Genomic DNA, 22,016 nt, shown 5'->3' with positions numbered 1-22,016 from the left:
GCAACTAGTAGAAAGAACTTGGCTTGGCCCTAAGCAAGAGAAGCAGATATCGTTTCTCTTTTCATACATTCCCACTTCCCCTTTATGCCACTACCACCCATCCATAGTGGACCCCTATTCTGTATCTCATTCCTAAAGAGATTTCTTCACACTGTTAAGTATGACCTTTTCCTGGTGTTATTTTAATGCTTGCTTCTTGATAACTCAAAGCCAATGTAAGAAATAAATTTCTTATGGAAGTATTTCAGTAATTTATGAAAGGAAAAATAATTAGTGGAGAAGGTGCTTTCAATCACATTACCATCCTCCACCTACTAGTAAGTCAACCCTGAAGATGATAATTCAATACTGTGTCTGTGTCATTAAAACCATACATTTCTTACCACTTTCCACTCACCCTAACAAAATGAAAGAGGTCATTTAGGGAGGATGTTTTGTATGTGTTCTAATTCTGTGTCATGATTACTAATTGCTATTTTTGTCTAAAAGTGTTTAATGCTCTAGAAAATTCTGAATGGGGGACATAAGCATTTTTCAAGCACAAAACACCTTTTAGTAAAAAAAGAACTAGATGTCAAGAATGAATCCAACATGCTGAGCTTGCGGTGAGGGGGAAGAGGAAAAAAAATGAATGTAATATTTTAAGCATATCCATATTTTGGAATTAAGTTTTATATCAGTGGTTTTCAACTAATAAGAGAATCAGGGATGAGAATTTTGGTATCAAAGTCAGCCTGAGTTTTAAAAAGTTAGGCAACACTTGAACATTTATTTGAGTAATTTCAGTTGCGTCTTGGTTGGGATTTTATGAGTTTTCTATGGGGAAAAGGATGGGGTTCCTGAGCAAATTAATGGTTTCAACAAGTCAGGGCAGTAAGTAGACATATCCCCCCAGAAAACAGGAAATTTTATTAGCATCCCTTTTTAATAGCTACATAAAGTGATCATCTTTTTATAAAAGCAAGTAGAATACTCTAGTTGGCAACACTTTGTTAGCTAATGACTACTAACCAAAAGTAATTTTTTTATTAAAAGAATACAATTTGTTCTTTCTAGTAATTTATATGTATACTTTATTCTGATTAGTAAGATTTTATAATTGTCTGACTTAAAAGCTTTTGGAAAAAGAAAAGATTCTCATTTCTCTCTCAATTTTTAAATAGCTACTAAAAGTGTATTCTCTTTATTTGGTTTATTCCTCACTTAAAATTAACCACTGTGACTTCTCACCTTTTCATCACAACATAAATCTTAGCTCTGGACAAACATAACGCTGAATTTGAGTGAGCAGACCATACATCGGATTCCAAGTCCATTTCTTTTGAATTGGTACGCTGTTTATACACATAGGACTTAAACAGATTTATTTGGGTTTAACTTAAGATTTTCCTTCCTGGCTTTGTATCTAATAAACTATTTTTCATCTCTCCCAAGGTTTTCAAACAGCTGGAAATTCATGAATACTTCACATTTTCATTTCATTTTGAAGATATTAAATTTAGAATTAAATTTTTTTTCATCTAAAAATAGAATACTTGCAGTGAACTTAACATGTGCAAAGAAAGACATTTGATTTTGTTGGTAATTCAGTAAGATAACTAATGTGTACTTCAAAAATACAGGTAATAGTAAAATTTTAGAGTGAGCACTATCATAGGCCCAGTTTTTTTAATCTTCTAAAAATAAAATTGCTATCTCAGAACTGTTTTTTCCTGATAGTCCAGTACTAATTTTAATGATAACATTGTAGAACAGAAATGAAGGTATATATAAAGCTTTGTCCATCTCTGGGGCCTAATTCCTTTTTCATAGAAAATAAGCTGTACTTTACATAACTTGTTATATGTCTAATTTACCATCAAATTTTTTTTTTAAATTTCTCATTTATGATCCTACTAAATGGAGAACTTGGGGACGGGGGCTAGTTAAGTAACATAGGTTGAAGGTATAGTCTCCTATCTAAACTCCTTCAGGTCATATAGATTAGATAGCTAGATTACATTTAAAGGTTGGCTCATATTAGTTGGTGTTTCTTTATATGTATCTTTTCTTCCCAACTACACTGTAGGAGTTTATAGCAGGGACACTCTTTTTAATTTATTTTTTCCCTGTATTCATTCTTAACTCTTAATGCAGCACTTTTCGTCATACATAGTAAATACTTGTTGATTAAGTGAAATAGTTGGGAGAGAGGAAAGAAAGCAATAAAGAAAAATAGAGTAAAATTACTCTAGTAGTACATGTATTCTGATGTGATTTAATGTTTTGTGACTCTAGTAACATACTGACTTCTGTGGAGATAGCTTTGTGTCCTCTAAATCGGTTTATCAGTGATCTCCTTAAATATCAGTGGTGAATGAAAGTTTGTTTACATTTCTTTGAAAAAAGTGTTTCTTATTGTAACTTTTCTTAAGTAATTTTTTAAATAAAAGTTTTAAATGTCTTCTTTTTATTTGACATTTAGTAACTGTTAACAGTTGGTTACAGCATAGTTGATTACATCCGAGGATGCTGAACACTTCTCTGATTTCCAGCCCATGTTTTTGTAGATAGGACTTATTTTAGACATCAAATCTATTGGCTTAAACTATGGTTTAAGTCTGAATAAAAGGGAGAATCCTTATATTTGAACTACGTTATACAGTAAAATCTACATATAGGAACTTTTTTAGCATGTGATATTAGAAGGTCATAGATATTAGCATAAGCCACTTTGGCTGAAAGATCTGTCGTTTTTATTCAGTTCTTTGCTGCTGATGTATATTGTGATTTGAAATTGCTTTTCATCTTAATCGTGGAATAACTTCATATTGTATTCTACTTGTGTTGTTAAAGGTACTTTAAAACATATGTATTTCTAAAATTAATGTCCTTTTCCAGTGACAGGGGGTATCACAGAAGAGCAATTTCAGACTCATCAACAGCAGTTAGTTCAAATGCAAAGGCAGCAACTTGCTCAGCTTCAGCAGAAACAGCAATCTCAGCATTCCTCGCAACAGACACATCCAAAAGCACAGGTAAACCTGTCTTTTAATCATGGTTATGTCTATTCCTTTCTTTCATAATTATATCTTTTTCTGAAAATTTTAGTCAGGTCACAGAAGATAACCTTGTCATTACCACTCTTGATTCTGGAGATCAAACCTAAGTGTCTTTTCAGTTCATTTACATAATTTTAAGTGACTAGTTTATATTTTATGAGAGGAGCACTAGAGCCAAATATAGTATTTTTAATTTAGGAAAGAAATAAGTACATATTTTTGGAAGGGTTATTAAGAATTCATAGAAGTAATTATATTCTCTTAGAACCATCATCGCCCACCCCTACTCCCCCAGAAATATTTTTGTCAAGGATATGACTATCCTAACTCCTTCCTAACCTGTGCATTTAAGTGCCATGTGAACATGCCCCATGAGCTGAGAGGTAATTGTCTCGACTTGTGCCATAAATCCAGACAACATAGCCCTTTGCCTATTTGAATCACATTTCCCTGAAGAAAAAAAAATTGCCACTAGGTGAGGTTTTCCTAGGCACCATTAAATGATTGACAGTTGGGATAAGAGTAAAAATACCTTATAAAACTGTATTGCCAGAAGAAAAAAAGCCCTGCCAACACCTTGATAAGAGCCTGTAAGACTGATTTTGGACTTCTGGCCTCCAGAACTGTATGAGAATAAACTCACGTTGTTTAAGCCACTAAAAAGCTGTTAGTAACAGCTAAGCAGTTTAATACAGAATCAAAAGGAATATGACCATTAACTTTGCCTTTGTTTTCCTTTTCTGAATCTCAGGTATGTCCAACCTACTGAAACATTAGGCTAAGACACAGTTTTACATTGGGACAAAAATGACTGTTAGTCATCTCTGTTATTTCATTTTGCCCATAGTATGTAGACTGTCAAGTATTTTTAAAGGCATTCATTAACACTTATTGGCAAGATGAATAGGGCATTAAAGGTTTGGGTTGTTTACTACCCTAGCTCTTTCTCATAAATAATTGCTTCCCAGTTTTTCGTCGCTTTCCTGTTTCATATGATGAAAATAGCCTATCGAGTCCTAGATCTCTTAACCTAAACACCTGTAACTGTTCAAGATGAAAAAGGCAGCAGCCTCTTGAGTTTGCTCATTTCTTAACATGTTCATGAACTCATGTCTAAAAAGCTGAGAGTTTAATTTTGTTTATTTTATAGGGCTCAAGCACCTCTGACTGTATGTCTAAAACACTTGACTCAGCCAGCGCCCATTTTGCTGCATCTGCGGTGGTCAGTGCACCTGTTCCAAGTCGCAGTGAGGTAACCAAGGAACAGAACACTGGCCACAACAACATAAACGGTGTAGTCCAGCCTTCAGGTAAGCCTGTTGTTTCATGTGATACTTACTAGCTCAAAGTTGCAACTCAGTGATTCGAGGTATGGTTTTTGGTTTTCAAATCCAAGGGAAAACATCGTACAAGAAATCAATCTGGACTCTTCATAATATCTATGGATATGTATGGTGGAATAGCTGGATGTTTTCTAGAATTCACATAGAGCCTGCTCCCTGTTTCCTCCCACACCCACTGGATTCCTACCTATGTAACACTTCACTCTGCCTCGTTTTATCCACATACTGTCAGTTGCCTCACATCTTAGGCAACACATCGAGCTAATTGCTAACCATCATCGTTGAATCATTTGTACATTTATAAAAAGGTGAAATACAATTTATCAGTAAATTGGAAATTGGGTTTACCTTCCCAGTCTTACATACTCACAGGCCTGCTTTCTCTGACTCCTACTCATGAAATACAGTATTGCTGTGAACCGATTTCTGCTGCTTACTACAGAGTCCTCAAAGATTTGCTGTTCCTATCAACCCTCGACTACTGCTCAGACCCTAGGGTTTTCCTCTTGCTTTTACATATACCCATGATTGTGATTGCCCTTCCTTACTGATGTTCTTGCATGTGTAAATTCTAATGGAAGTCCAACCTTCATCTGCACCTGCCCTCAATCTCCAGAGAGGACCTCTCTGTCCTATTATACAGTTTCCAAATATGGAGGCAGGACAATACTTTGCAAACCCTTTTGTGTAGGCTAGTAGAAAGAGGGTGTCTTCGGGGTTGAAACAGGTGAATATGTTACCAATCAGAAGGTCTCTTTGGAGAGGCCGTTATGTGGAAGGTTAATTTGGTATTTAACTAGATTACAAATGTTTGCATTTCTTTTTATTTTTAAGCTCCTAATTTTTTAAAAAGTTTAATGTCTCATGACTTGAATAGAACGATTTTTTTTTTTCCTTCTCCTTCAGGAACCTCTAAAACATTATACTCCACCAACATGGCTTTATCATCCAGCCCAGGGATTTCAGCTGTACAACTTGTAAGGACAGTTGGCCACACCACTACAAACCACTTAATCCCAGCATTGTGCACAAGCAGTCCTCAAACACTTCCCATGAACAATTCCTGCCTGACAAATGCAGTGCACCTCAATAACGTCAGTGTTGTTTCTCCAGTCAATGTGCATATCAATACACGGACTTCAGCACCATCGCCAACAGCCTTAAAACTTGCCACAGTTGCTGCCAGTATGGACAGAGTGCCAAAGGTTACTCCTAGCAGTGCCATCAGCAGCATAGCAAGGTGTGTGTGTGTGTGTGTGTGTGTGTTTGTGTGTGTTTCAAGTATCATTCTGTCCCTTTCTGCTATCCTGTGGGAGGAAAGATACTTTTTTTTTTTTTTTTAACTGCTCAAGCAATAGATGTCTTGTCAATTGATTGACTTGCTTTTCAACAGATACTGAATATCTGCTTAGTCTAAAGCTCTGTGACTTAGATCATTTGTTTGAGGTCACTGGTAGGATGTTTAAATGCCAATCAGAACTGTAAAAAAAAAAAAAAGGAAAAAAACCCCACATCAACTTGGGAACCATCAAACTGAAAAAATACATCAGTCTATTTTAGAAGCTTAATTTATTCTTCTATTACTTCTTTGTAGTGTAGACAGTCCGGAAGGCTAGAGTTGTTATTAGCTTCCAGAGCTTTAGTTTTCAAATCAAAATTTGTATTTTCTTCAGTATTATACACAAAGGGAAAGTAAATTATTCTATGTATATTTTAAAATTGAGAATATTCTGAAATTAACTAAATCCATGATAATGTATTTCAGATTTTTTCTTTCTGTGACACTAATGCGTGATAATAAAAAAAATTGATTTGTATGGATTAATAACTACATGACCTTAAACCTGTAAAATTAAACTATAGTAGAAAATAATTTAAATAATATTGTGCTCCAAATGATTATTCTTTTTGAGCATCATATGCTCCATCTATTGTAAAAACACTTGGATTGTCATATGTTATATATTTCATAAGTAATTTATCATTGGCTTCTACTGAAATATTGTGTTAAATTACTGTCTTTCCTAAGTAAATAGTTATAACCAAGTTCTTAGGAATTACTAGGATTTTTTTAGCTGAAGAAAACTTTTCCTCATTCCTGTATAGAAATTATAAAAATGGGAGATGTTCTTCTGCAGTATGTGTTTTGTTGTAATTACATAAAAATGTATCTATAAATACTAAGTGATACACATCATATTCTAGAGAGTATTAATGTTTATTTTACTCTTTGCCTTATTATAGAGAGAACCATGAACCAGAAAGATTGGGTTTAAATGGAATAGCAGAGACAACAGTAGCTATGGAAGTGACATAACCTAAAACATGTGGCTTTGACCTGTGCTGATGGTGTGCAGTCATTCGTATTCCAGCTGAATGCAAAAGGCGACACTCTGTGGATCACAGAGCGTAACAATGGACCTAAATGGACTAGAGTATATCGGATGTTAAATCGATATATGATGTATATTTTGTAAAATTGGGAAAATCACTACCTTGTAATATAGTTTATTTGTATCATCAATATTATTTCTGTTACTTGAATAGTAGATATTCATCATCATGCTTTTGCACTTGAATTTGCAACTGAATGGATTTTAAAAAATAATTCTTTAATGGGATCATGAGCATGAAATGGGATCCTGCATCACTTGTTTTAACTATTTATTTTGCCATGTTTACATTTTGTATCTTGTAAAAATAAATCCAACTTTGTGTCTAAAAAGTTAAAGATTCATAGCTAGGAAATGAAATTCTTGTAATTTTTTTCTAAAGGAACTGTAAAGTTTTCACTTGGTTCATTTTGTTTCACAATTTGACTAGATGGACTTTTTGGTAAATACTTTAGTGGCATTTCACTGTCAAATATGAAGTTCAAGGCAAAATAGTATTTTCTATTACTGTGCAGGGGAAAGGGATGGATCGATACATGCAAATTTAATGTAGTAACTCACTTTTCCATATATTTTGAATGTATATTTCTATTTATAATACCAGTTTATAAAAAATGATTACACAGAAAAAAGGACTAGGAAAAATTATGCATCTAGCACATTTAAACTGTGCAGGTATGAACATTTTTCAAGGATTACATTTTATCTGAAGACTGCATATTTTAACTGGCTTTACCTGTACCACACCACATAAAGGATATTTTGCCAGGTATGTACTGCATTGTGTGATTGCAGTAACCATTGGAGGTCTAGATATCGAGCCATCCCGGGTGCTGGGAGGGGGGGGTCGTGGCAAGATTTTGTCTTTTCAGTTTTGGAGAGGTTTCCTGTGGCTACAAGGCAAGTAACGGGTTGGAAAACGTCTGACTGTAAGCGTTGGACACCTTCACAGTGTAGTGTTTTAGTGACTTTTTTTATACGGTTCTTGTATATTAGATACGTGTAGTGGTGTTTCAGAATGTTTGTTTATGCACTAGTTCAGACAACTTTCCCTGTTACTTGTTCTTGATAAGTGAAAACTGCAGGGAAATAAAAATACATATCAAAACATGGACATGCTGCATATGTGTTTATTTCACAATGTGCACACAGTGTAAGTTAAAATTTAAGGGAGATGATAGCACTTAACAGCACTTTTCATTTTCACAGTGCTTTCCAAGCATTAATGAAAAGAATTATAAGAAGCTCATCTGTGGGCACTATTGGGTTTCAGATAATCCAATATAAACTACCTTTGATATGAAAAGTTCTTAAAATATTTTACAGAATGTAAGTAATTTGCAGTATAACATTCATTGAAATCTCATAAATGAGCCTCATTTTATAAATAAAAGTTTAGAGTAGAATTATATTGCAAGGGGTTTTGTCAAGTAAGTACTGGGAAATGTAAATATTTTTAATGAATATGATTAAAACCATTTCAAACTTCATAATTTTATACTTTACATTTTTTATATCTGCAGTCCTGAAAGTTGTAAATTGATATGTCAGTTGATTTAATGGACCAGGGTTTCTGCTGAGAGTGGTTTTTATTCAGGTCCTGAATATGTAAAGCAATTTATGGTCAAAACCATAGGAAAAAATAAATTTAATTTCTTCATTGGTTGTGACCTGATAGGATCCATGCTCGTTTCTTCCATACTACCTCTGGAGTTACTCATTGCTGATGATATAAAGAAAATAATTTTGATTTGATGTGTAGTATGACTGTGTTCATTCTGCTTTTAGTTGGATGTATCTCCTTGCTATTAAGAACTCAAAACAACTTTAGTGCCGATTTCGGAGAAAGGTTTTTATTTCCATTTTACTGAAGTAAAGCATGAAGAAAATTTGCCTTGTGATACACATGTTATAAGTAATATAAGTAAAACAAAGAACTGTATTTGTACAGTTTCTGGAGATGTGGCAAATCCAGAATTTATCAGAAACTGATCACCAGTTTGTTTTTTTGTTTTTGTTTTTTAAGTAAAATAGAAAAATTAAGCCTTCCATATCTTGGTGATTGTAACTGTTTCACAGATTTCAGTTACTTGCACACACATTTTTCCAGTGCTTTTCAAGAACTTTAGTGACATATTTGTTTTTACATTATTAAATTGAAGAGTTTATTTTTGCACAGGTCCTCCACTGGACAACACCACCATTTCTTGGTTTTTCTGATGAAACTAATATTGGTACTTGTAGTTCAATAAGCTTCTAGGGTCCTTGGAGTGTGTTTTTTGATGGGGTGGTTTGTTTGTTTTAAACAAAGGGGTAACTTTCATGTGCTGGGATATCTTGTAATTGAGTATAGGTAAAAATAGTTACAAATTGTATTTTTCTGCCTTTCTAAAGAGAGTACCCTTTTTTTCTCCTGGTAATTCAAGATCATCATTATGATTAATATTAAGATAAAGCTCTAAGTATATTTGAAGATGTGTTACATATCTTCCTTTTGCAGAAGACCAAGGGAAAAATTAAAATATCTGGAGGACACATTTAAAAAATATATACAGAAAATAAATAAATAAATAATATATACAGTACACACACACATTCTGTCTTCTAAAAAAATGTTGAATAGGGTACTTGGAACTGTGCCTAGTGGGGTTTTTTTGTTTGTTGTTTATTGCCAGGGTTGTTTTTTGGGGAGGCAGGGGGAGAGTAGTAAGAAGTAGTAACATTTCAGAAATTGCTCCATAGTGTGTACTGCTGTATTTGACTATAAAATGCTGTATTTCAAACAAATTTTATTGACCTGTATGTACACCTTCGACTGAAAGGTTTTGTTGTCCCTTCACTAACTTGACAAACTATTACATTTCAAAAGGTTAAGGGTATCTCAAGTAATTCTGATTATTATGTTCTGTAACACAAGAGTTGTTTTTCTTTTAACCACAGCATGATAACAGCAGGCATCCTGGAGCATGTCGAGTTCTCTCTCGGTGACGTTTTTCATTTAGTCCTAACAATTGTGTAAAGTACTATTATTTTTCCCATTTTACAGGTCAGGAAAATGAAGTTTAGAGAAGTTAGGTAACTTGCCTTATGTCACACAGCTAAGTTACTGAGCCAGGAATTAAATTCGGGTAGTCACCACACTTTTAACCACTGCCTCCCATCTTTAATGTGAAAGAAGTACCACCTTCAAAGGAGTACTTATTGTACTTCTCAGTCCACTTATTGACAGCATCTGTGTAGCAGAGTTTTAAATTTCATCTAGAAAGCAACCTCCTCCACTCTTAACACCATCAGGCAATTAATGTTTGTTTTTTGCTTCCCAGACTGAGTGCATTAGATCCACCTGTGGCTTCTAGCCATCCATCAATCAAACCCAGCCCTATCAGTTTATCCTCCTCTGTCTGCCAGACCTAGCCGGTAAGTGCTAAAGCTCTCAACCAGCGCAAAGCTTTGGAAGCTGGGTCTGGGCCAGGACGTGGCTGAGTTTAGCCCTTTCTGGACCTTGGTTTCCGCATCTGTAAGATGAGCAATTTCCTAAAACTCTAGAAAGGAGGCCACCCTGCCAAGCTTGGTGCAGGTGTACATGTGGCCCGTGTGTCATTGATTTCTCACCAAGGAAGTAAATGATGTGGGAGCTAAGGCTGAGCATATGGTTAGTCTAGAGCTGCTTTTTATAGTCATTACTGTCATCGATGACTGTAAAATATTGACAATTGTATCATGTAATGCAACTTATCCTGTGCAGAACTAATAATTCTAACCAACTTCAGTGACTACAAGTCTCAGAAGGGCACAAGAATTACTTATTTTTTGGAGGAGGCATCAGTGGGGAAAACAAGACATCACAGTGCAGTAGAATATCAGAGAATTTGTTGAGCTGGGCTTTAATCCCTTCTCTGCCATTTAATTGGCTGGTGATTTTATCATCTTCATATTTCCCAACTTGTATCATAGGACAGATGGGTAGAATTAGATAACCTCTGACATCTCTGCCAGCTCTGATGTCATAGGAATCAAATCTCCCCCTACCCCTCTTAACCTCCCCAGGTGGCTCCCTTGCTTTCCAGGAAAATCACCTTCCATGCCATTGTCAGTATCCATTGACTTACCAGCACCATTCAAAAGGATCAATACCAAATCAGACCCTATGCACCTTCCTACCACATCTTTTTCTTTTCGTATTTGTCTGAAAGGGGACTGTTTCTTATTTCAAACACATGGGCTTAAGCTTTTTAGTTGTGACCTACTGCAAAGCTTGACATTTTAACAGGGAAGAGGAAGGTAACACTGAGCCACATATTTCTTTAGCAGTAATTTATTTGGCACAGGATTTTAAGCATGGGCTGTCTCGAAATGGGGTCTTGTATCAAGATTAAGAGTTATGTGTATACTTAAAGATGTCTTGTTATTCTCATGAAACCTCTCTTGCAATGCATATTTGAACAAAACCCCTACTTCCCTGGCTGGCTGACTAGAGTAACATTGCAGGTCAAGAAGATGATAAAGTATCTCTGAACGTTGACCCTCCCTCAGGGTGAACATCTGTTATCCTCAGGAAAGCCTAGGATCACTGCAGTTATCTTTCACTGATAGAACAAAAGAACTCTACTCCAATCAAAAAAAATTATTTCACCTGCCGTATACAAACTGTTGATTTGATAAATAGCACATTCTAGAACAATGACATTTGCCATTGTTGAAGACCTTTAACCATTAGCGTATAGAAGAACACTGTGTACTTCCTCTGCTCAGTCCCACCACCACCAGGGGTCATGGGCACACACAGCTCCTGTCTTACTAATGGCTGTCTCTTATGTGCTCTCCTCGCTCATAAGTAGATCTTGGTCAGTGGCCAGGTAAGCCCAAATTAGGAATAGCCAAGATGCAGGATTTCAGCTTTTTAACATGAGACGTCTATATTAGTTATCTACTGCTGAGTAATAAGCTATTACAGACAACACATATATTACAGTGTGGGCTAGGAGTCCAGCACAAAGCTGAAATCAGAGTGGCAGCTGCTCTCGTGTTCTCTGGAGGCTCAAATAGGGGAGGATCTACTTCTAAGATCCCTCAGGTTGTAGACAGTTCACTTACTTGCGGCTGTAGAGTTCCTAGGAATTTGCTTCTTTAAAGCTAGCAATGGAAGAGACAGTTTCTGCTGCGTGACGTCTCTTGCTTCAGGGAAGACCTAGGCCTTTGTGAAAGGCTCATCTATAATCGGGCCCATGCAGCCTGGTACGCTTTGATTAGCTCAGTCAGCTGATTGAAGACCTTAGTCACATCTGTAAAATCACCTTTGCCATATTCTATACCTTAAGCAAGTCACAGGCCTTGACCACACTCAAGGGGTGGGAATTACACAAAGACATAGGTACTAGGGGACAGGAATTATAGGGCCACCGTAGTGTGTGTTTGCCACATCTGTGTAATTGAATTAACTCCATCCCACTCAGCCCAGTCTCCCCATCTCAGTATACCTTGGATTAACTTCAATGGAACTACATATTTATATAGGGAAACGATTTAAAGTACTCTATAATGCAAACATTTTGCTATTTTGTAAGTAAGTCTTAAGTCCCACAGGCCTAGATGTTGGGCAGCGGGTCAGGTCCAGGCTGGAGCTAAGCCTGCTGGCCAGCATCAACACAAAAACCTTGCGGAAACTGGAGTGGATGAGACCAGCTAGAGAAAAAGTAGAATGGAAAGAGGAAAAGTATGAAGAGCAAAACTCTGAGTGTCCGTGAGGCCAGGGGAAAGTGGGGAGAGGAAGAGGCAGAGGAAGAGATTGGTAGTGATCTTGGAGGAAGATCTGGATCCAGGGGTTTCTAATTTCCTTCAGAAGAACCATGCAGAGGTAGAGTGCAGGGGGGAAGGGATGAGTGGTTTGGGTAGGTAAGGAAGTACAGGTGATGAGGATTTAGCAGTGAGGAGGTAAAAAAACAACGAGGGCATGGATCAGGAAGCCTGAGCCCAAGCACGGGCTCCAGACGCGCCGGCTCGGCGGCCATGACTCACGGGCCCAGCTGCTCTGCAGCAAGTGGGATCCTCCCGGACCAGGGCACAAACCTGTGTCCCCTGCATCGGCAGGCGGACTCTCAACCGCTGCGCCACCAGGGAAGCCCCCCAGGAGAGCTTTTAAAGTACAGATGTGTGGGTCTCACCCCAGGTTGACTGAATCAGGATCTCCAAAAGTGAGTCAGTATATTATCTTTTGTTTTAGTTCTTTCTTTGCTTGTGTGATTTGCTGGTTGACTGGTTTTTGGTAAACTCCCCCAGACGGTGTTTGTTGATTGCAGCTAAGGTTGGGAATGACTAGTCTAATCTTTCTGTTTATTAGTTGTGACCATGGATGCGTAACTTTATGGAAAAGCTCAGGATTTATTTCCTTAGCTGTGAAGTAAGGAGGGTTAAATTATTTGCCCAGTCCCATTAGCTCCAAGGGCACACAGAGAGTGCCTCTCACTAAGCAAGCTTCACAGCCACTAGAAATAGTGCTGATTATGAAGCTTATAACAAATGCTTCCTTTAAAGTTTTGAGATTGTGTGCTTTAAAAAATAATTCTGTCTTGCAGTTTATCACGGATGAAAATTATGGCTGCTTAAATTCTCTATAGCAGTTCATAAGTGTACCTCACACCTTACCATCTCAAGCACTCTAAGTTCCCAGATCACCCCCCAAACATCAGCGTGCCCAGAGAGAGAATTGTCGTCCCTCCCCACCCCTGCCGCGATGGTCCAATCACCACTTTTCAAATGCTCATTCACCACCACTGTTAGATGCTTTCAGGTTGTTTAGACCATGGCTGTCAGTACATGCTTTCCAATTGTATATGACTGTGGTATTTGATTACAGGGACAAAGTTACTGTCCTTAAGAAGCTGCCTTAGGCGAACTTTTCTTGCCTAACATTTACACAGCATTTGGGACTTCGCTTTTTTTCTCTTTGTATGTACTCTTCCCTGCCATGAATTTGAATACTATCTTTATCTGGTGACTTCAAAATTTTTATCTTTATCCCAGAACTCTACGCTGAATTCCATTCTTCTATATCCAATGCTTTGTTGACGCCAACACTTGGAAGTCTCACAGACATGCCCACACTTACCATGTGCAATCTTTCGCCTGCATGCTCCCAAATGTGTTACCACCACCTCTCCATCCCACCACTGCTTGCCCCAGTCTTCGCCATCTCAGATGTGACATCTAAGACTCACCTTGATTCCTCCCTTCCCTCAACCCAACACCTGGAACAGTCCCTAGACAAGTCTTTTTTTTTTTTCCCGACAAGTCTTTTGACCTGAGCTCCAATATATATATTGAGTTCATCTGTTTTTCTCTGCACTGCAGCAGCGCTTCTCCCCACTTCTGTTCTTGCCCATTTCCAATCAACTCACGTGGTAGCAAATGTTATCCTTTGCAAATCAGATTTTCTCAGTTGTTTCCTAAAAACCCTCCCACTGCTTCCCATTGCATTTAAAACCCAAAATCCTACCATGACTGTAAGATCTTTTGTGTCTTGCACTGCCTTCCTCTCCAAACTCATCCATATTACTTTATCGCCTCACCACACTTGAGCCCACTGATGGATTCAGTCCAGACTTTAATGAATGATTTCCTGCCTCAGTGCCTTTGCACATGGACTTTCCTTCTGCCTAGAATACTCCTCTCTGCCTATTCGCTAGCTCCTTTTCATCTTTTAGGCCTCAGGTGTCCCCTCTTCAGAGAGGTGCTCTGTGGCCGTCCTCCGCTGTTATTCTCTGTCCCTTTATCTGTGAGTGATATGAAGGAAATATTTTAAATTATTTGTCTGCTTACTAGTCCTTTCATCTGCCTCATGAGCCTCGTGATGGCAGGAACTGGTTCTCCATCGTATTTCCTGCACTCAACACAGACCCCGGCACATGGTAGTTGCTGAAATACTTGTTGAATAAATAAGTGAATGAGTAACAATTAGAGCTTCAGAATCAAAAGATTTCTTTTTTATTTTTTACTCTTTTTATTGTTATTTTAAACCAAAATGTGGTGACCACTAAACTTAGTTTTATTTCTCTTGGACTTATTAAACAAACAGATTTGAAATCTAAAATAGTTTAGTTACACTTAAAATGATTGACCTATAGCTTCAGAAACTGGTTTTCCCCATGAAGCTTCCTTAGGAGGTTGCTGTCATCTTTAATCCCAAACCTGGCAGATGGTTGTGGGTAGATAGTGGCAGAAAATAGGCTTTGTTTTAAGATTTCCAAAAGCTATTTTTCTGCTTATATTTATACAAAATTAGCAGTTGTGCTCAAGTATAAGAAAATCAGGGAGCAGATTGGGTAGCTGTTGGCTTTGTCATTGTGTTTGTGAGCTAGAAATATTTCTTCATCAATGATCACTGTAAGTCTCGTATCTGGGGTTTGTGACTAATCACTGTTTCCTTAGGCACTATGCTTTCCAGGTGTATTTTTGTCAAAAACTCAGATTTCAACACACTTACCAGGAATGCATTGAGTTATCAAAGCTTTCCACTTAAGCTACTATAGTTTGGAGAGAGAATTCTTGCTCACACCAAACCCACATCAAATGTTTGCCAAAAAATGCAAATAACATTTGTACCCAGCTGTTGATATTTGACACCAATTTTCCAGATGTGGCTTGAATTGGGGTTAATTTTTCATCTGTAAACCATCCTGTCCTGGCTGCTTTAGAAAGTGCTATTCTCTCCAACCTCCATCACTGGCAGGTGAGATTTGTCTCAGTGTTTATGAATGAAGTATAGCCCTTTTCTCAAAGGCTTTGCCTTTTTGCATTCTGTCTTGGGGAATAGATTGCACAGACTTTTTGTAACTAAAAAGGAGGCCTACTGATGATCTTGTCCAACCCTCTCATTTTACATATGAAAAAACGAAGACCCAGCCAGCTGAAGAAGCTTATCTGGAACTAAACGGTGCCCAGTCTGGGACTAACCCCAGAAGGCTGCCAATCCTGTGTGCTTTCTGAACATTCATAACCTTGATCCAACAAATGCTTGGTTAAGTGGTTTTCAGCTCTTAGTTATAAGTTCTATTTAAAAATGTCAGATGGCCATGTTACTAGTGAACATTTAGATGCTTTGTTATACACATTGCATAAGTTAAGAGACCCTTAAAAACTACATGGCTTGAAATTAGTATTTTAGTTGTCTAAATTCTATCCCACCCGAAAGTAAGTCATGGACCCCTTCTTCCTTTGTTTGAATTTTATGGATATACGTTTTTTGCTTTTGTTTTTCCTGAGATGACATTCACAACGTAAAATTAACCATTTAACAGTGAACAGTTCAGTGGTATTTAGTACACAATTCAGTGTTGTGCCACTACCACATCTAGTTCCAGACATGTCAACACCCCAAAAGGAGACTGTAATTAACGCACAGTTCCCTCTCCCTCCAGCCCCAGGCAACCATCAGTCTGTTTTCTGTCTCTATGGATATACCTTTTCTAGATATTTTATATAATTGGAACCATATGTGACATTTGTGTCTGGCTTCTTTCACTTAGCATAATGTTTTTAAGGCATATATACATTGTCATATATACCAGTGCTTTTTATGGCTGCATGATATTGCATAAGTGTCTACCACAATTTATTTCTCCACTCGTTTGTTGATGTGTTCGTTTTTGGTTTTTCCCACCTTTAGGCTATTGTGAATAATGCTACTATGAACAAGTGTATACATTTATTTGCTTAAGTACCTATTTTCAGTGCTTTTGAGTATATAACTAAGAATGGAATTGCTAGGTCATGTGGTAATTCTATGTTTAACTTTTTGAGGAAGCCACAAACTGTTTTCCACCATGACTAAACCATTTTACATTCCCTCCAGCAATGTACAAGTGTTCCAATTTCTCCACATCCTCGCTAACACTTATTATTTTCCTTTTAAAATATGTATACGTATACGTTTATGTATATGTATGTATATAACCATCGTAGTGTTTGTGAAGTGGTATCTCATTGTTTTGAGTTGCATTTCCCCAGTGACTAATGAAATTGAGCATCTTTTCATGTGCTTGTTGGCTATTTGTTTATCTTTTCTGGAGAAATGTATATTCAAGTCCTTTACTCATTTTTAAGTTGAGTTGTTTCCCTTTTTATGTTGAATTGTAAGACCTCTTTATATATTCTGGATATAGCACCCTTGTAACTCATATGATTTGCAAAGAATTTCTTCCATTTTGTATCTGATCTTTTCACTTTCTTGATAATGTCTTTTGATGCACAAAAGTCTTTAATTTTGATGAATTCCAGTTTATCTATTTTTTCTTTTGTTACTTGTGCTTCTGGTACATTATCTAAGAATTCACTGCCAAATCCAAGATCATAAAGATTTACTCCTGTGATTTTTGATAAGATTTTAATGATTGTGAGCTCTTATATTTAGATCATTTATATATTTTGAGTTAATTTTCATAAAAGGTGTGAGTTAGGGGACCAACTTTATTATTTTGCATGTGATACCCAATGGTCCCAGCTGCATTTCTTGAAGAGACTCTGCTTTCCCTGTTAAGTGGTCTTGACACTTGTAGAAAATACAGGTGTCAGGCCATAGATGTATGGGTTAATTTCTGGATTCTTAATTATATTCCATTGATACACACACACACACACACACACACACACCCTTATACCACTACCACCATTGCTTTACATAAGTTTTGAAATCAGGAAGTGTGAGTTGTCCAATTTTGATCTTTTTTAAGATTGTTTTCATTATTTGGGGCTCTTACAATTCCATGAGAATTTGAGGATTGACTTTTCGAAATCTGCAAGAACACTGATGGACTTTTTATAGGGACTTCATTGAACTTGTATATTTCTTTGGGTAGTATTGCAGTCTTAACAATATTAAGTTTTCCAGTCCATGAACATGGGTTGTCTTTCCATTAATTTAGATCTTAATTTCTTTCAGCAATGTTTTGTAGTTTTCAGCATACAAGTCTTTCATTTCCTTGGTTAAATTTCTTTTATTCTTTTGAATACTGTTTTAAGTGAGATTTTCTTAATTTTTTAACAGAGTGTTCATTTCTGGTATACAGAAATACAACTGATTTTGCATACTGATTTTGGGTCCTGTAACTTTGCTGAATTTGTTTATTACCTCTAGTAGTTATTTTTGTGGAATCTTTGAGATTTTCTATGTATAGGATCATGTCATCTGTGACTAGATAAAGTTTTACTTCTCCCTTTCCAGTTGAGATGGCTTTTATTTCTTTTCCTTACCTAATTACTCTGGCTGGAACTTCTAGTACAATATTGAATAGCAGTGGTGAAAGTGGGTACCCAAGTCTTGTTCCTGATCTTTAAGTGAAAGCTTTCATTCTTTCTCTATTAAGTATGGTGTTAACTGTGGGTTTTTCATAAATATCCTTTATCATATTGTGGGAGTTCCTTTTACTCTTAGTTTTCTGAGGGTTTTTTGTTGTTGTTTTTTATCATGAAAGGGTGTTGGATTTTGTCAAATGCTTTTTTCTGTGTTAATTGAGATGACCATGTATGTGTTGTTTTGTTTGTTTGTTTTTGTAGTTCTATTAACCTGTATTATGTTGATTGATTTTCTCATGTTGAACCACCCTTGCATTCCTGGAACAAATTCACTTGGTCATGGTATATAATCCTTTTAATATGCTATTAGATTTGGTTAACCAATATTTTATTGAGCATTTTTGTGTCTATATTCATAAGGGATATTGGTCTGTAATTTTCCTGCGATGTCTTTGTCTAGCTTTGTTAGCAGGTTAATACTGGCTTTATAGAATGTGTTCTCTCTTCTGTTTTTTGGAAGAATTTTGGAAAGATGGGTATTAATTATTCTTCAAATGTTTCGAATCACCAATGACTGTATAGTGCTAGAAGTGGGGGGGGGGGTTCTACTACTGGTTCAATCTCTTTACTTGTTATGGTCTATTCAGATTTTTAATTTCTTCTTGGATCAGTTTTGGTAAATTGTGTATTTATAAGAATTTGTTCATTTCATCTAGGTTATCTCATTTTTTGGCATTTAATTGTTCATAGTATTTTCTTATATTCCTTTTTACTTCTGTAAGGTCAGTAACAATGTCTCATTTTCATTTCTAATTTTAGTTATTTGTGGTTTTTTCTCTTTTTGCTTTGTCAGTCTAGCTAAAGGTGTGTCAATTTAGTTGCTTTCAAAGAATTGACTTTTGGTTTCATTGATTCCCTCCATCATTTTTCTGTTCTGCATTTCACTTATCCCCACTCTGATCTTTATCTCCTTCCTCTACTAGCTTCACATTTAGTTTGCTTTTTTTTCTCTAGTTTTTCTAGTTGAATTAAAGTCTTTCTCTAATAAGTCCAATGTCTGTGTCTCCTCAGGGGTAGTTTCTATTAATTTTTTTCTAGGAATGGGCCATATTTTCTTGTCCCGATACATGCTTCATCATTTTTTGTTGAAAACTGGACATTTTGAATACTATAACATGGTAACTCTGGAAATCAGATTTTTTCCTCTCCTCAGAGTTTGTTTTTCTTGCTTGTTGTTGGCTGTAGCTGTTTTTTAGCAACTTTTCTAAAGTGTATTTGTAAAGTCAGTATTCTTTGTCATGTATGGGTTTCTGGTGTCTGTTTTTTATCTGTGTTCAGCTAGCGTTTTAATAAAGATTTCCTTCAGTCATCCCCTTCCCTGGTTGGCGGCGGTGGGGCCGGGGTGGGGGGGAAGTTGACAGAGAAATAAAAAGTTTTAAAGACACAAATAGGGACTTCCCTGATGGCACCGTGGTTAAGAATCCACCTGCCAATGCAGGGGACACAGGTTCGAGCCCTGGTCCGGGAAGATCCCACATGCCGCGGAGCAACTAAGCCCATGCGCCACAACTACTGAGACTGCACTCTAGAGCCTGCGAGCCACAACTACTGAAGCCCGCATGCCTAGAGCCCATGTTCCGCAACAAGAGAAGCCACCACAACAAGAATCCCGTGCACCGCAACAAAGAGCAGCCCCCTGCTCGCCGCAACTAGAGAAAGCCCTCGTGCAGCAACAAAGACCCAACTCAGCCAAAAATAAATAAATTAAAATAAATAAATAAAAACACAAATATTTCCCAGTCTTTGCAAATTGCTTTGTATTGGAGCACTCCTTCAGTGTTCAGCCAGGCTATTTATAAATCTGCTTTAGCCTTCACTTCCTCTTGGACTCAGCCTAGAGATCAGCTGGAGGAGAAAGCTTAGAGTCTTCTCAGGTATTTTCTGTGCATGTCTTCTGCCCTGGGCATGCATGTGGCTTTCTAAATTCCCCAGTGTGGAAGGGCCCCTGCGAATTCCCTGATTTCCCAAAACTCTCTCCCTAGCTTTTCCACCAAGCCTTTGGGCACTTTGTGCATTAGTTATAATCTTTTTGCCCCAAGTAGCTTTGGACAGTTGATTTGCCTTACAGTATTTTCAAGGAATGTCCACCACTTTTCTACCCTGAGCGAGTTCCAAGTTAGACAAAACAAAAACAGAACACCAGTATCAGTTCTTCAGGTAACTCCTAGACAGGTTAGAATAGACAAACACAATTCTTTGCAAGTTAGGTTTGTTTTGCTCCTTTTGGAACCAGAGTCCTACCCTGGGAATGTGGACCACCATCTTCAAGACCACTGATATGCCACAGAGGTTAGTGGGACAAGGGCAAAGAAAAACACCACAAACCTTTTCTACCATGTTTAGGTTGCCTTTTTCTTTTTTTTAATTAATTTATTTTACTTATTTATTTAGTTATTTTTGGCTGTGTTGTGTCTTTGTTGCCGTGCGTGGGCTTTCTCTAGTTGCGGCAAGTGGGGGCTACTCTTTGTTGTTGCGGTGCACGGGCTTCTCATTGCAGTGGCTTCTCATTGCAGAGCACGGGCTCTAGGCACGCATGCTTCAGTAGTTGTGGCACGTGGGCTCGGTAGTTGTGGTTCATCGGCTCTACAGCGCAGGCTCAGTAGTTGTGGTGCATGGGCTTAGTTGCTCCGCAGCATGTGGGATCTTCCTGGACAAGGGCTCAAACCCGTGACCCCTGCTTTGGCAGGCGGATTCCTAACCACTGCGCCACCAGGGAAGCCCCATAGATTGCCTTTTTCTTGATATAGGGTTCCCTTGCCTGCTGTAAACCTTTGTTTTCCAGAGTTGACAAAGTTGGTTCTAAAATTTTTTGCTTGATTTTTTTTGATGTTTCTGTGGTGGGATGGGTCCTTGGAACTGCCTGCTCTACCATTTTCACTGACATCTGGCAGATATAGTTCTGCCCATTTCTTTATTTGTAATCTCTATCATTCTCGTTGTTTTGTGTGCGTCTCGACACAGCATAGATTTTATAGAATTGTGTATTGCTGGTTTTTTTTTTTTTGGCCGTGCCATGCAGCATGTGGGATCCTAGTTCCCCGACCAGGGTTTGAACCCTCACCCACTGCATTAGAAGGGCAGAGTCTTAACCACTGGACCACCAGGGAGGTCCCATATTGCTTTTAATAGATCACTTAAGCCCATTTACATGCTTTGATATGAGAGAGATGTTTTGTCTCAGTTCTTTCATATTGTTTTACGTTTAATGTTTGTGTTAATGTTTATGTGTGTGCATGCATACTTGTGCGTGTGTTTCATCATGTGATCTGCTTTCTTTGTTCATCTTTGTTGTTGTTGTAGTCCTCTTTGTGTTTAAGAAGGCTTCTATTTTTTGTTTTAGTGGTTCTCTTTGCATGTAGGTCATTGTATAATTCATACTCTTAGTTCCTTCTTTCTTTAAACAACACCTAGTGGTTCCCTACCATGAGTAACAATTTCATTAGCTTGTGTCTTCCTTGCCTTGCTGCCCCTCTCTTCTCCAGCACCAAATTTTAGTCAATAATAACTTTGTTTTCCCTTTGTATGCTAAAAGTACTTACGCTTATGTTACTATAAGTGATATCCTTTGATTCTCAGCTATTTCAAAAGGGACTGTCGGGCTTCCCTGGTGGCACAGTGGTTGAGAGTCCGCCTGCTGATACCCCGGTCCGGGAAGATCCCACATGGCGCGGAGCGGCTGGGCCCGTGAGCCATGGCCGCTGAGCCTGTGCGTCCGGAGCCTGTGCTCCGCAGCGGGAAAGGCCACAGCAGTGAGAGGCCTGCGTACCGCAAAAAACAAACAAAAAAAGGAGACTGTCACTGCACTTATTTTACTTCCCTTTTTTTTTTTTTTTTTCCCGGTACGCGGGCCTCTCACTGCTGTGACCTCTCCCGCTGCGGAGCACAGGCTCCGG

General features: G+C 37.6%; 1 protein-coding gene across 2 annotated transcripts in view; it reads left to right on the top strand.

Moving 5' to 3' along the window:
• The window catches only part of EPC2 (enhancer of polycomb homolog 2), a 106,943-nt gene extending 99,052 nt beyond the window's left edge, over nt 1-7,891 (top strand). For both annotated transcript variants that reach the window (XM_067741994.1, XM_067741995.1), the window contains exons 11-14: nt 2,881-3,017; nt 4,192-4,351; nt 5,291-5,624; nt 6,629-7,891. In XM_067741994.1, coding sequence (XP_067598095.1) covers nt 2,881-3,017; nt 4,192-4,351; nt 5,291-5,624; nt 6,629-6,701 — 704 coding nt within the window. In that variant the 3' untranslated portion in view covers nt 6,702-7,891. The remainder of the gene's footprint in view (nt 1-2,880; nt 3,018-4,191; nt 4,352-5,290; nt 5,625-6,628) is intronic.
• Nucleotides 7,892-22,016: the final 14,125 nt, after the last annotated feature.

The sequence above is a fragment of the Pseudorca crassidens genome, chromosome 6, assembly GCF_039906515.1.
Source record: "Pseudorca crassidens isolate mPseCra1 chromosome 6, mPseCra1.hap1, whole genome shotgun sequence".
Classification (NCBI taxonomy): Eukaryota; Metazoa; Chordata; class Mammalia; order Artiodactyla; family Delphinidae; genus Pseudorca; species Pseudorca crassidens.
This window is presented reverse-complemented; position numbering and strand designations above follow the sequence as displayed.